This window comes from Phyllosticta capitalensis (genome assembly GCF_038381095.1).
Source record: "Phyllosticta capitalensis strain CBS 128856 chromosome Unknown BKA78scaffold_3, whole genome shotgun sequence".
In the NCBI taxonomy this organism is placed as follows: Eukaryota; Fungi; Ascomycota; class Dothideomycetes; order Botryosphaeriales; family Phyllostictaceae; genus Phyllosticta; species Phyllosticta capitalensis.
The window spans coordinates 1,702,765-1,717,707 of NW_027117441.1; the positions used below are offsets into that span (position 1 = coordinate 1,702,765).

The 14,943-nt window shown below is 54.3% G+C and overlaps 5 protein-coding genes across 5 annotated transcripts; 3 read left to right on the plus strand and 2 right to left on the minus strand.

Moving 5' to 3' along the window:
- Positions 1–992: 992 nt before the first annotated feature.
- On the plus strand, positions 993–2,490 carry BKA78DRAFT_100924 (uncharacterized protein). The gene is made up of 2 exons (XM_066882070.1): positions 993–1,677; positions 1,738–2,490. Exons 1-2 carry the CDS (start codon positions 1,176–1,178, stop codon positions 2,241–2,243), a joined length of 1,008 nt encoding a protein of 335 aa, XP_066746638.1. The 5' UTR covers positions 993–1,175; the 3' UTR covers positions 2,244–2,490.
- An 804-nt stretch (positions 2,491–3,294) lies between these two features.
- BKA78DRAFT_309217 (carbonic anhydrase) lies at positions 3,295–4,764 on the plus strand. Its single transcript, XM_066888015.1, has 2 exons — positions 3,295–3,558; positions 3,789–4,764. The coding sequence occupies exons 1-2, from the start codon at positions 3,546–3,548 to the stop codon at positions 4,409–4,411; spliced, it is 636 nt and encodes a 211-aa protein (XP_066746639.1). The 5' UTR covers positions 3,295–3,545; the 3' UTR covers positions 4,412–4,764.
- A 1,128-nt stretch (positions 4,765–5,892) lies between these two features.
- Positions 5,893–6,857, plus strand: BKA78DRAFT_100946 (uncharacterized protein). The gene is made up of 5 exons (XM_066882072.1): positions 5,893–5,972; positions 6,028–6,271; positions 6,343–6,433; positions 6,483–6,634; positions 6,714–6,857. The coding sequence occupies exons 2-5, from the start codon at positions 6,039–6,041 to the stop codon at positions 6,721–6,723; spliced, it is 486 nt and encodes a 161-aa protein (XP_066746640.1). The 5' UTR covers positions 5,893–5,972; positions 6,028–6,038; the 3' UTR covers positions 6,724–6,857.
- Positions 6,858–11,641: 4,784 nt separating this feature from the next.
- Positions 11,642–13,166, minus strand: BKA78DRAFT_309230 (uncharacterized protein). Its single transcript, XM_066888016.1, has 3 exons — positions 12,531–13,166; positions 11,958–12,484; positions 11,642–11,900 (listed from the first exon to the last, which is right to left on the minus strand). Exons 1-3 carry the CDS (start codon positions 12,853–12,855, stop codon positions 11,790–11,792), a joined length of 963 nt encoding a protein of 320 aa, XP_066746641.1. The 5' UTR covers positions 12,856–13,166; the 3' UTR covers positions 11,642–11,789.
- A 77-nt stretch (positions 13,167–13,243) lies between these two features.
- BKA78DRAFT_309233 (uncharacterized protein) lies at positions 13,244–14,911 on the minus strand. The gene is made up of 2 exons (XM_066888017.1): positions 14,402–14,911; positions 13,244–14,351 (listed from the first exon to the last, which is right to left on the minus strand). The coding sequence occupies exons 1-2, from the start codon at positions 14,601–14,603 to the stop codon at positions 13,618–13,620; spliced, it is 936 nt and encodes a 311-aa protein (XP_066746642.1). The 5' UTR covers positions 14,604–14,911; the 3' UTR covers positions 13,244–13,617.
- Positions 14,912–14,943: the final 32 nt, after the last annotated feature.

A 14,943-nucleotide genomic window follows, 5' to 3' on the forward strand; every position in this document is an offset into this window, starting at 1 on the left:
TGACGGAGCCGCCCCACCATTCAAAGCTTCAGGAACCTTCACCTCATCACTCATCAGAGAGTCGGGCCTCAACCATCGCCACTGTCTCATGTCTGTTCGAAGAGCACGGCACAAAGAAACGCCTCCGTGACGTGTGCTCCACGGCTCACGAATTACACGTCGCATTCACGAACAACATTTTTCAAGCTATTGATTACCACGGTGCTGCGCTGGACAACCAGGTGATTGGAGGCGTCCCGCTCGCTGGACACCAACTACGTAACGTTAGAGGGCATACAACCTGCGACTGGATAGAATGTGCGCATCACCGCAGAGCGTCCAATTGATCTTTGCAGGCTTCTTCGCACAATCGCAAAATCGAGTGGAAGCTTTCCGCGCGATACACGAGCTACATACCTATTCACTCCCAGCAAGCTTCGGGGAGCTCGAAGGGGCCCTGCTCTGACATTCACAGGGACCGGACCGGTACCGCCGTTCTCAGTTGACCCAGCCAAGCTGCGCACCACACTAGACCTTCAAACATGAAACTGGCCAGCGAGCACCGCATACGGAATCTCAAATAGAGCAGCTTGTCATATGTACCGAGACGCTGCCAAGAAACGGTGTGACCCGAAAGCAATACCACGGCGGATAGCAGGCTGGGCGCGCCAAGACACACGTCCGACGGCGGAGCGGAGTGGCAGCTCTTGGCGAACATGCCGATGATGCCGTTGCCGACGGGATGCTGATCCTGAGCACAGGCGTCGTTCCTCTCCCGGGCGTCTTCTTTGGGAATTATCAGACCAGATTCTGGGGTGATGAGAGCACATCTCTCTCCACAAGCATGCGTGCCGTCGGATTCTTCCGCAAAGCTCAGGGGCTGCTACTGATCAGAAAACTACCAAATACCATCAAAAGTTGGAAATAGGAGTGAATGGCAAAGGTTTATCGACTCGCTCATCTCGAAGAGCATCCAACGCCATGTGCAGCCTGCCTGGAACGTCCAAGGGTCCTGACAGTCACCAATCGGAGTTTATGCATTTCTCATCCGCCCAACTGTCCCCGCGCCATTCGACCCTTGCGCAACATCACGATCGGCCGACCATGACCTGATGGAGTGGACAGGAACAACCGGAAGCCGGAGGGTTGAGCGAGAATGCGCCTGCAGCTGCAGCTGTACAAAAGCGCCAGTATGAATGCTCCTTCCATCCCTTTCACCCTTGACTTTTGGAAATGCTCAGTATTGGTCTGCTCCCCACCAACCTCTTGATCATCATCATTGCTTCGCTCCTGGCCACGACCATGGCACAACCAACGAATCCTGCGGGAAAGCCGTGGGCAGATCAGCCCTGTTCCTTGATCAAGACTCCACAGTACGAGACGAAAAAGGTCAGCATGCGGATCATTTCCCCAAGCCAAAAACCAAGCAGCTAAGTAAAGTCCAGGACGACATCTTCACCAAAGGAGCAACGCATATGGCACTTTTGCACAATTCCGTCCTCCGGGGCTTCAATACAATATACCTCCAAGCGCCGCACGTGAAGGACGAACAGGAAATTACCGATTTCATGGGCTATTGCTTGGCATGGCACAAATTCGTAGCCTCCCACCATGACGACGAGGAGCGCGAGCTTTTTCCCGCCGTCGAGGGAGTTCTGAATGAAAAGGGACTTTGGGAAAAGACGCACCAAGAGCATCGTAAGCGCCAACCTCTCCGTGGTTCATCTTTGCTCAATCCTAACCACCACGACCAAACAGAATCCTTCCTTGGCGGCCTCTCCGATTTTGAAACCTACCTTGGCACCCTGGACTCGCCGTACCTCTTTTCCGGCGCCGAACTCGTGCGCATCATGGACTCATTCCGCGAGCCGTTTGTCAACCACTTCCACTCGGAAATCGCCACCATTGCCAACTTCTCCACGCTGCCCAACGCACCAGCGCCAGGATCTCCCGAGGCGGATAAGACAGCAGCAACGTTCAAGGCATGGGGCAAGAAGACGCTCACCAAGGCGGGCATGACGGACGTGGTGCCCTTCTGCCTGCTGAACATGGACGCCACGTATGAGGACGGCATGTGGGCCAACTGGCCGCCGATGCCTGGTCCCATTCGCTGGATGATGGTGAATGTATTTGGCAGCTGGAACTGGGGCTGGTGGCGGTACGCGAGCTGCTACGGGAATGGGATGCCGCGGCCTTTGTATGCGCTCCAAGGGCTCAAGGAAGACGAGGCAGAGGGCAAGGAGACGGATAAGGGAGAGCTGTGAAAGGAGAAGTTGTCTGTTTCTATCATTACTGCTTCAGGGGCGAGGGAGATATGGCGCGCGCGAGGCTGAGGCTCTTCGAATATGGACGGAGTTGGTTCGGAGTTGGCATTTATTTCGAGAACAAAGCATGTCGGCAGAGGCATTGATCGAATTCTGCAACTCGTCGCCATTGAGGGATTTCTAGAAAACACGCAGAGGTTTCAGAGGTTGTTCACTGACGCGCGATGGGCCATTGCAGCCGTCCGGTGAAGGTGCAGTATCAAGGGCGCAGCGTTGGTCTCTCGGGACTCGGCAGTGGTGGAGGCAGACAGACGGACCCGGGCGAACGGGGGAAACAGACCCAAGTTCCAGACTGCCGGTTGGTGCTGGAGTGGTCGAATCGAAAGGCGATCGTTGCGTCGACAAAGGGCTGGCTTTGTTTGTTTGGGAAGCCGTTGACGCTGCCCCGCAGAACATGTCGTGAGACGCCGGTTGAGGTGGCATGGATGGCTTCTTCAGTGTTGTGCCTCTAAACCCGAGACTTGCTGACGGGCTGCCTTGCGTGAAGAGGCTGTTGAGCCGTCCATCATGCCGGAATTAGAAGTGGTGATAATGCAGCATGTGCGAAGGGAGCGACGACCTGGCCATGGGCGTCTCCGCGTGCGGAGGTCGGACACGCGCAGTGTTGAGCACATGGTTTGCACGTCACGGCAGCTCCCGGACCAAGGCACGCGGCGGAAGCATTCTTTCAGAATCAAACAGGCATGAAACGGCGGACATGAGCGACAGTCAGATGGAGGAACAAAAGCGCTGATGGGCGTGTTGAGAGGGCGAGGGGTTGGCATCGGGAAACCCCACGGCACTCCGTCATTTTGCGGGAGCCGATTGCGAGACCCTGCGGATGCATGGATGGGACGCGAGGGGAGCGAGGTTAGGTTGGAGCTCACCAAAACCAAGAGGCCGAGAGATTTCCTTGGCCACTCAGGCTTGGGTAATGGCATGCTGTAACCCGGGGAGTGAGCGAGCGTGTCCAATTCCGGCGCCGAGGGACTGCTAAGGTACGTTAGGGTCCTATTTCCTCTCTCAGCTGCAGACCAGACACACTTCGCCCCTTGGATATAAAGCAGGGCGCATATCCACGGCCAGCGAAGGGAGACACACGACAACATCTCATCGACCACCCTCCACCGACTACGACTCGTGTGTGCGTAATAAATCTTACCAACGGCCCCGCGGGAATCGAATCGAAAAAAAAAACCGTTGAGAGCGAGTCGGCGTCTGCGGCAGATCACGATCCGTTACAGTCATAGCCGCACACCAACAATGGCCAGCCAAGGTGAGTCCATCATCTCTTTTTTCACCACCCAAAATCAATGCCACAGCGCCTGCTCCTCCCCGTCCACCTCTGCAGCTCCGCCGCTCTGTTAACCAGAGCTTCTTCCGCTGCCCGCTCTTTTTCCACTGTTTCGCACCGCCGCATCATGACTCAGGTTCGCGCTGGTACGCATGATTGGGTCGCTTCACAAAACTCCAACGCGCTGACATCAGAATCGTACGACTTTGCAGACGCTTTCGACCGGGTCCTCGCGGGCAACAAGTCGTACGCCCGTCGCTGCGGCGAGCATGAGCCACAGCTCTGGCAGTCGCTAGCCAAGGGCCAGGCCCCAGACGTCCTGTGGTTTGGTTGCGGTGACAGTCGGGTCCCTGAAACCACCATCTGCGACTGCAAGCCCGGCGACATCTTTGTCCACCGCAACATCGCCAATATCATCCCTCAGGGTGACCTGAGCTCCGAGTCCATCATCGACTTTGCCGTCGGCGCCGTCAAGGTCAAGAAGATCGTCGTCTGCGGCCACACAAAGTGCGGCGGCGCCGTCAACTCGCTGACGGACGCCGACCTGGGGCCCGCCCTCAACAACTGGCTGCAGCCCCTGCGCGACCTGCGCCGCAAGCACCAGGCCGAAATCGACGCCCTCGACTCCATCGACGACAAGGCCAACCGCCTCGCCGAGTACAACGTCCGCAAGTCCGTCGAAACCATCGTATCCAACCCCACCGTCCAAAAGGCCATGGCCGAGCGCGGCGTCACCGTCCACGGCGTCCTCTTTGACATTGTCACCGGCGAGCTCAAGGTCATCGATGCCGACGACGGCGAGTCGCTCTCGGCCGCCCCCTGGTCTCACAGGTAGGACCTGAAATCCTCCTCCTCGAAAGGAACGAATTGGCGTTAGTTATATTTTTATTGGGCCTGTCGATACGGATGGCAGAAGAGAATCGTAGTGTTCTGGATGGAGTTGTGGATACTTGTTGAGAGGCAGCAGTGGTCACCCTACCGCTACGGTTATAGACGAGCTCGCGCTTTGGAATCCCTTTTGTTATTACTTTGCTAGGCGGAAGAATTGAAAGTCTCACGGCCGTTCTTCCCATGTCTCATACTCTCTGTGCGAATGCCGTCTCGGACTTGATCCCTTGGAAACAGAAAGAGCTTGGGAAATCGCTGGGAAACAATGAAGAAAGCCGGGACAGCACTCACCACGTCCTCAACCGTGTCCAAACCGAACTCAAGCCGCAGGTCCCGCTGCCCGTCATACTGACTTCAACTCTCACAAGCCAACAGCTTCAGCATGCCCAACTCACCTACGCGCCCGTTTCCTCCCACATATCCGCAGGCCAAACCTCAATCTCCCTACCCAACCACTCGCTCAAACACTCCCTCTCCACATCCATTCCCCCCTATCTTGCTTCCACTCGCTTGCCACCTCCACTACAAACCACCCTGCCCAAAACGGAGCAAGCAGCGACATGAGGGGTGCAGGTATGAAAAGAGCGCGTCCTCGCCCTCCTTTTGCTGCCGCTGCAGGGCAAGTCTCGAGCTATGCAATGGCAGGCAATCCGCCCCTATATGGAAAGTATAACTTGACGAGTCTGCTTTCTTGTACCAAGAATTTTCATGCTCAACCTGTAGCCACAGAGAATCCGATCTTGCGCTAACCATGGGTCGTTTACCTCTTCAGGTTCGGTTCAGACTGCCTGGCCGTGGTCCCCAAATGTGGCTTGTGTGCTCCGACTTTGACGAGCTTGGCGACGAGCTTTACTCAATCGTGAAGGAACAGCCGCAGGCGCGCTTGCATAAGAACACCGCCGGCTACATCACGCTCGCGGACCTCAAGACGCTTTTTGAGCGGCTCTGTGTCCGGTACAACAAGAGTCCGGAGCAAATCAAGACAGAGTCCCGCCGCGAAGCGCAACTGGTCTCGCCTAGTAAGATTCCATTGAGCTTACGACGACTCGACACCATGACCTCCACCCACCTGACTGTTGGGTGGCGGACGGCAGAGCACACGGAAATTGTTTGAGGGGGGGGGGGGGGGGGGGATGTTCTCGCAGCAGGCTTATGTGACTGCACTGCGCGTTGACCCCGAGGTGACGGTCATAAACATACGGTAAAGTAACTCTAATGCCTTGGGGCTGTGATCTAAGCTTGACTGACGAGCCAACAGGCTTCCTGACCTCCTTCGAATTTCCCTAGCATCACGCCGGCCGCCAGCCAACCCCAGCGAGCCAACATTGTCGTCATGACGCTTGCGAACTCTGGATTGGACAAAGCCATCCATACAAAGCCAATGCAGACGACTCGCGCCAGCTGCAGCCGGTTGCTGAACACAGTAATCCTAGGAGCGTCCGTTGCTCTGTGATTTTGGGCTGCTTACTTTTGTAGCAATTGGCACAGTCTTTTTACAGCTTTATACGGTATGTTGCTTCTTTGATGCCTATGAGCTACGATCGGAGCTAACTCGCGCAACAGCGCCGACCATCATGACACCCCCTCAGACCTCTTTAGGAGGACAGTCTTACACGGCTGTGGACGGAGGAAAGATACATTGTGCGTTAGTATCATGGAGTCTAACTGGACGGAGCTCGAGTTGGGAAGGCAGAGAAAGAAGAAGAAATTGCGAGGGCCTGTCTGCCTTCCGGCCGCAGACGTCGACGAGAACATGGTCGCCATCTATGTCGGGTGTGTTGCGTGTGTCACTGAGAACCACATGGAGGTAATGAGACAGTCCTGATCATGGCTAAAGATCGACTAAAGCCAACCATTAGACTGCGATCGAGATGAAAGACGACCGAATCTCCGAGCTAGCGTCTCCTTTGGAAGCGTACTGCCCCTTCTCTCCAAGCACTCGCCTTTGATCTCCGCCGAGACGGCCCGGGTATGCCCTTACTGCTGCTTCTTGCAACCTCTGCTAACCAATCTTTCAGACCACACCCGGCTTGATGCGCAGCCCCTTTCGGCCAATCCGGTCCCCAACCACAGCTTCTTTTGCAGCATCCCGCAAACCTCATCCGTCAACATCAATCCTCTACGCACCCAAGACCCATCGCAAGGTCTCCCTACGGTCAGGTCGTAACAGGTGAGCTCTGATCTCTCCCTGGACCACCCCGGTATGCCCTCTGTGCGCTTACTGCGATATTTGCTAACCAAACCGTCAGACCAACTTGACGCTGCTCGAGCAAATATACAATTTGTTAGTGATTTTGCGAGTAGCCCTTCGTCGACGACAAGGAGGGTTTCTTCGTCTCGTCGGGGGAGACCAACTACATCATTTGGCGTTGAGCTGGCGGATCGAGTATATTGTCTGGACAAACTGCACTTCCAATACGAGGATTTACTGGTTGGCGCCGTGGCTCTCCTGCACAGGATCTAAACTGCTGATTTCGTGGGCCAGCGAGCCTTTAGTATATGCATTGTTGATGGGGACAGCGACAGAGACATCATGGCAAATACGCAGGTCACAGAACAGGAGAATGTCGACTTTGTCTAGTCAGGGGTTGCGGAAGGCGACGAGGATCCTCTGACGCTGCGCTTGCGGCAGTGGTGGTGAGGGGCCCAAGGACGAGTCTGAGGGCGCCGGAAGGGGCGCGTCATGGCGCTTCTTTGAGGTAGGGCTCTTTCTCGTGAAGGTTGATCTGGTCTTGCTCATGATGCTGATGGTGGAGGTTGCAGATACAACCGTCCATCTTCCACGAGATACCCCTCATTCCCATATCTGACGCCTCACAGGCCGATCTAGGACTTTGGAGTTGAAGCCCTTGCAGACTGCTTTTCTTGCATCCGCGTACGTACAGAAATTGCCGGCTAAATCGACACGGGCACGAGGCAGCGAAGGGCAGCCCAGCGAACAGAGACACGAAGCGGCTGTTCGCGACAACTCGGTCGCGGCTGTTCCCAACATTGGCGGAACCATCCGAAAGCTGGGCCAGAGGCTAGCGCTCACCGAAATCGACCACCAGGGGGCTCTCGAGGCGAAAAACCAAAGAATCGCCGAGCTTGAATCCCAGCTGGAAGCCGGCAGCCAGCCCCAACAGCCAGCCTAATCGGACGTCCAGGGGAAAGGTGGTCGGCGATTTCGCCAACAGACCGGCGCCGCTCAGCGCGCAGAGGGCCGCGAAACGCCTCAAAAGCACCCTCACCACGGGGTCTCGGACAACGTAGAGCTCTTGCGACAATCGAAGTAGGGGAATCGTCCCGAAAATGAACGCCAGAACAATCCAAGCTCATGAGTTTCCATGTCTTCCCACCTCCACCTTGCGCACTCTCATCCATCCATCAACCACCTGGCTACATAGCTCTCCAAAGCCCTTTTCACGCTCAACACAGCTTTCGTCTTTGAGTCACGGTTCTTCCGCAAGCCCTTCTCAACATCCACCGCAAGTAGCTCCAGCTCCAGCTCCAGCTCAATTCTAATGTTTACAGATGATGGCATACGCGAGCTCTCCCAATGTCCTTGGAGAAATTGTGTCCGTTACAACCTCCACCGAGACTACTCACACAGAGCTCACCATCCACGTCCACAACGCCCTCCTCCAGCATGACCTCGTGAACCTGAACCACATGCATTTTCGGTGAGCGTACGCCAAGCCGCCGCCGTGAAGAGCCTTCAGTGTAATCCGGCCATTAACATACACAAGGAGGAGCGAGCGCAGTGGGAGGCGGAAGAGGCTGCCAGGCAGGCGAAGAAATCCGAACAGGCTTACATAGACCACAACGATAAGTGGGAGACACACCCGGGACCTTCCCTGCGCCTGAATCCGGAGGGTGTTCTTGGGGGTGACAATGAATGGACAAATCGACACGATACTGCAAAGCTCGATTGGATTATAGATGGCGCTCCGGAAAACTCCCGTTTGGAAAGACGGGATGGAATGGACAGGAGGAACTGGTATATGGGAGGGTGGGCAGATCAAAGACAACGTATTTTTGTACCATGTACCTGACTCGTTCGATAGCTGCGGATTGGCCTTCTGGACAGAGGTTTCTTGGACAGATGGAAGGCGTTTGGGACCGCAGCAAAAGGAGAGGAGATGTGGCTCACCAGTCAATTCATGTGTCTAATACGGATCAATTTCGCTTTTCAACCCCATCTGATGCTTCCGAGGTGAGCAGGCTTAAAGATAGACGATTAAAGGTGATGGTTTGACCTAAAGATACCTTGCTTCGACCGCTTGAAGGAGTGACGTCTACTTGACCATGCGCTGTAAGGGCGACGGTGCGCCATGTCATCGAACCAAGTCAAGTAACCACCGTTCAGCTTTCTCCTGTGCCATTGAAACCTGCTTCTCCACTTCGTGAGGCTTCATAGTCCACATTCGTCAGTAACGGAGAGCGATCCCTCTCATCGGGTCGGCGTCGCTGTGGTTTGTTGGACGCTCTGACCAACCCCTGGGAGTTGCGAAGTGGCTAAGTTGCAAAACCGGTGTTGCTGTGATAAGACCAGAGGAGTAGAGTAATCAGGATTTGATACCTGAATATAGACTGGTAGTTCCGAAAAGTTGGTTGGAAAACAGGAGTTCTGGTGTGTCGCTTTTACGCGGCGTCCTTGAGCCCAAAGTTGTGACCTGTGACTGCAACACGCTAGGACTTAATGCAAACGGCGCAAACTTTTTCAAACACTAGATTTGATATTGGATCGATTTAGAGCGTCGTAGGCTGTCCGTTTTCTTCGTTGCCCTCACATTTTGCTGCAAATGCACTTTATAAACTAATTTCTTTGCCTCTTCTCTCACGTACGACCACAGCAGGTAGAGAACTCGGAACCCCGTCCGCTCTTCCATAGATAAGCTACCTTGCGGCCGATTAGTAGTTGCGTGGGTGACCAGCAGCGAATCCCGGCTGTTGTACGTTTTGCAATTTTTTTGCCATGTGGGTGGGTGCTGTGGGGCGAGCGAGGGGGTTGTGGTGGGCCAGGGGGCGGTCGGCCCGATGATGGGCGACGGGACGCCGTCTTCTGGCTTTTATGGGAAGGGACGAGGCTTTTTGAAGCCTCTGGTTTTGCTGGATGAAGAAAGGAGGAGAGAATGACGAAGAATATGTGAGTAAATGTAGTGTGTTGGCGAGGCAGTCCACTGAGTAAATTGCAAACCAACACTCGGCTGGGAAGGACCAAGGTGCCAGGACACACACGAATGGTCTTTGCATTACCCGGTAATGGAATTGCGACGTTCGAAGTTGTATCCTATCCAATGAAAGAGGCAGAGAAGGGTTGAAGGGAAATCAATGTTTGCCTGTGAAAATCAAGCAGTCTGTAGCACAGGCGGCCTGTCTGTGCATTACCCACCAGGCTCCCAATTCTTGCCCAGTTTCTACCGGGTAATGAATGTACTATGTTCGAAGTTGTGTCCCATCCAATCAAACGGCCGCAGAAGGAGAATGATAAATCAATTGATGAATATGCTCGTCGCCGACGAAGAAGTCAAGCAGCACGGGTGGCTGATCTACCCACCAGTCTTCCAATTCTTACCCAGTTCCTACCGGGTAATGAAGATACGACGTTTGAAGTTGCATCGTATCCAATGAAAGGGCCGCAGCGAGGGAATGGAAGGAAATCAGCTGATGAACGCTCGCCTGCGAAATCAAGTCGCACAGGCGGCCGGTCAGTGCATTACCCAGTCTCTGCCAATTCTTACCCAATTCCTACCGGGTAATGAATTTGCGACGTTCAAAGTTGTGTTCAATCCAATGAAAGAGCCGTGGAGAGGGAATGGAGAGAAATCTGTCGATGCAAATGCAACCGAAAGCTCGCCTACGAGATCAAGTAGCACAGGCGGCCAGTCTGTCTGTGCATTACCCAGTAGTTACCGGGTACCTACGTTTGAAGTTGCCTGCTGTCCAATTAGAAAGCCGCCAAAGGAAGGTGGAAGGAGGTTGCCCTATCAAACCTTTGCTTGATGAGACTTCCCTGGGTTTTGGCAAGCCCGCCGTCTTCCTAAGCCCCATCTTACTCCTCTAGCACTTGCTGCTTGCTTGCGTGCTTGTATTGTTCAAAGCAGGAGCATGGGAAGAATTCAAATCAAGACGGGCAAGAACAACCTGACGTTTAATTAGACCACACGAATCCTGTAAAGCGAGAAAGACGGCGAGTGGAGAGCCTCACGACAGCGCAATATGACTTTAACATGACAAAAACATTGTCCATAGATACCTACGTTTGAAGTTCAATTGCAACCAATCAGATTCGCACGAGAAAGTCTATTCGCAGGCATCATCCCCTGCTCCCTGTCTATCTGCCCTTCTCCTCATGCCAGCATTCTCTCGCCCTTCTGCATCCTTACATGCACAAAACGCAGAAGAATTGCTCAGCAGCAGAACATGACATGCAAAGAGTGAGAATTCGGTACAAAAAGCCAGAAAAACCGCAAACCATGGCGTGAAGATAGCCTCCGCCACTCAAAGAAGAGCGGCTGGCAGTTGCCGCAACCCGGTCAATTGATGTGCACCGCAGCGGTTGCGATGTGCGAAGTTGGCATCCTGTCCAATGAGCAAGGCCGGGAGTAAAACATGTTCCTAGTAAACCTTGCTACCGTCCCGTCACTGCTCCCTGTCCCTGTCCCTTGCTATTGTTTTCTTGCCTGTGATTTTCGACATTTTGGTAAAGAGAGCCCCGAAAGACACTCTCTAGGCTTTGTTCTCCCACACATACATGTAACCAGCAAAGACAGGCAAATAAGGGAACGGCATCACGAAACTTCCTTAGCCCTCCAGCTCACAGATCTCAATTCCAAGTGGTCCGTGTTTTAACCACAATCTAACCGTCCCACGCTGTCCGAAGTTGTCTTTTCATCCAATCAAACCACAGCCACCAGCAAAAAGACAGTTCAACGAGCCGTGCCCGAAGAGGCGCTAGACCAGAAACAGACGAGTCCCAGATGGGGAGGGGGGTGTACTTAGCACGACGTTTGAAGTTGTTGAATGGGCCAATGGGATGATAATGACAGGGCTGCAGAGCGCGCAAGGTCCGCTTGATGGTCTGGCTGGACTGGGATGCCGGGTGTGGATAATATGATGGGGTCGTGCGTTGGGTACGCGGGCTGTTGTGATGTTGTCTGAGGCTGATGGTAAAGTAGAGCGAGGAGCAATGGAGTTTGTTGGAATTATTTATAAAATTAACGAGTTGCAAATGATACTGTGGGTTGATGCCTATAGATTCAGTCGAAAAGAAACTCAGTTCAATGCCATATGATCGCGAATATCTCAGCCCAACATGATCCGCGACGCGACACATGTACAATTTACCAAAACTTCGGTATCAGCATCGGCGTGTTCTTCTTCCACTCCTGATAGTCCTTGCGATCGCCAAACTTCTTGTCGTACTTGTTCTCGCTGAGTGGGATGCCCGAAACCTAGATGTTGCTGTCAGCCCACGTCCTCTCCGTTTCCACACTTAGACCACAACTTGCCTTGGTTAGCAAAAAGGTGACAAACGCCGGACTGACTGCGCACGCAGCCGCAGTTCCCAACTTCGACGCCAAGCCTGCGCTCAATCCCAACCCGCTTAAGCCGACCTTGCTCGTCAAGACACCGCCCGCCGCTACCGCAATGCCCGTCCACAGCGTGATTTCGCCAAAGTAGTTGGGATGCCGACTCTTACCCCACAGACCGCGCGTCAGAAACTCCTCATTGTGTCTCTTCTCCTTTTTCTCGTGCATCCATTGGCTCTTCTGGCGATCAGCCGTAGCTTCGAGGAGGATGCCGCCGACATAGAGAGCAAGACCGAGGAAATCGGAGAGCAGGATGGAGGCAGGGAGGGAGGCAAAGGTCGAGCCGGGGACAGCGTTGAGGAGGACGACGGGCAGCGTGCAAAGCGACACCCAGGTTGCTTGCGCGAAGAAGGCGACGGCGAATTTGGGCGGCGATCCGCGAATGCTGTCGAAGCGCGAGTCCCGGCCGTCTTCAGCCGTGATGCGGGAGAGCAGGAATGATCCAACTGGGTGCGTTAATTTATGTTTGAAAGAATACGGGTCTCTACATACGTCGAATGGCCCAGATGCTGACCGCCGTGGTCAAAGCGATTTGCCGCCAATTCGTCGCTTGCAGCACATCTGCAAGAAGACCTGGTGTCCCAAGGGTTCCGGCAGCCAGTCGTGCGCGTATTACGGGCAGCATTAGGCTTGCTCCGGTACATGCGAGGTAGGTCAAGCTGCCACTGGCGTCGTAGAAGCGTTCCGACTTGGTTGCAATCGAGGGGACTGCTACCGCAGCTTGGATGCCATACGCAAGAGCTAGGGTCGGGATGAGCGTGCGCAAGAGCGGAGTCTTGAACGCGGTAGCGTTGAGAAGGGTCGAAAGGACGGCCATCGTGGTCGCGAATGCTGCTTGTGTTGATATGCGTCGTTCAAAAGGAACCTAGGGACGGGGTGGTCAGATTGAAGCTGGACTTGCGGATGGTAAAGCTCTTTGTACCTGAGCCAAGCAGACGCTGCAGAATGATTTAATGGCGCGGACTAGCGAGCTTCTACCACACAAGGCAGCGATTGAGATGTAGGATTGATCCTCCACATGGCGTGAGAGCGATGGTGGCTCATTTTGGCGATGTTGCTAGCAGAGACGGCGTTCCAGGATCGTTGTCGTCATGGACGGCCCCTCGGGGTAGCTAGTCCGCGGACCCCCGAGAAACCGCCCCTAGACCTACCCCTGCTTTCGACTGTTTTTGATGTGCATGAGGAGCAAGCATGATTTCTTAAGGTTCGCGTTCGCATCAATCATCATTTTGATTTTTGGAGGTATCGCTGTCGCCATGATTGCAGTGGCTGCCATCGCCTTTTGTTACGCCTTTCTGCTTACACCCAGCAGTCAAGCGGTATTTCAAAATGCCACAATAGGGGTCTGATCCAAAGAAACCAATCAATAACACCAATCACCACGCCCCAAAACTCCAGGCCTTGAAAAGGAATGCCTTGCTTTTTGGTCTCAAGACCAACAGGACAGAAATCATCCAAAATTCGCCCAATCATGCAAGAGGCCGACGATTTTGGAGAGTTACAGGAGTCTGCCAAGGAAGGATTAGCGCAGACTGTGAAGCTTTTCAGAAGCACTGCCAGCCAATTTTCCAAGGCGCGCCTATGCAACTTCCCTCTCTTTGACGGAATCGGGATACATCATTTTTCGCTGATAACTTACTTCTGACATCATTCCAGCAAGGCGACAATTCTCCTCAACCACTCGCCGGATATCTTCGTGTGAGTTGGCATCGAGACGGACAACGGTGTGCTTTGGCAGCCACCGAAGAATGTGGAAAGCGTTCACGTAGACATTGGGTGTATTTGGGCCATAGGCATTGCGGTCGTAAGGAAAGTCCGGCAGGCTGATGGTCAAAGTCTTCAAGCCCCAGCAGTAGCGCAGACCAAGGCGCACCAGCTCAGAGAAGCCGTCCAAAATGTCATGATATGTGGGTAGGCGCAACCTGATGTGCTTGATGAGGCTCCGACTCCGTTGATGTAGTTGCATCAACGTGCAGAGAGCCGTGGGCAACCACAGGACAAACTCATTCTCAGAGTACAGGACCGGCTTCGCTTCGCGATGAATGAGCTTCGAGACGCGGAGGAGTGCGGGAATCAGCGGGTCGGCGCTGACATCTTTAACGCCATTGAGGGGCTTCTTCCACCACTCGTGCTCCCACTGCCTCCGGACTAGACGACGCTGGCCTGTTTCCTCTCTGCTCCAAGCTGCTTCGAGGGAAACTGCATGATCTTCCTTTTCTGACGCCGGCTCTTCCTGCGGAATTGGACGAGGCATGTGTAAGAGGACGGGTTTGGGACGTGATAAGGCCATGCGGTAGATCTCGAGCCGTAGTTCTAGGGCAGTTGCGGTTAGCAACTTGCTTGCGCATTGCGGCTTGACTTACCTGATGGCAACTCCATGAATGGAAAGTAGTCGCGCTGTTGAAGCCTTTGGCTCCGAGGTAGGTCTGCACATTCTGTTGAGCTGGAATCGACTTCAAGCGCGCTTTCTTCTGCACTCGAGGACGCAGCGCGACATGTTTTTGTCGAGTGGATAGTGGGCTGAGCAGGGCTCGGCTGGTCGGTATTGGCGGCAGGGCCCGGCATGGTGCACCTGCGCAAGAGGGCGGTCGGTAGGTATGCGATTTAGGATGCTGCGAGCGTAGTGGCAAGCGGGCGAATTAAGACGTCGAGGATGATAGTGGAGAGTACTGAGGCTTGATGGGGCGACAGAGATGAATGTTTGGGGAGCTGCCCGCAGTGAGAGTGGTCGGTCGATCTTGCGCGGGGTGGGTGGCCGTGATGTCAGCCCGCGCAGCTGGATGCCTTGTCCTTCAGGCGCGAATCATTATCTGATGGGCCCTTCAGCACTCAACGTTCACTGATATGTAATGCTGGCGTCACTCAGGAATCCATCTGCGCAAACGCAGCCTTGATGCTGTCAAAG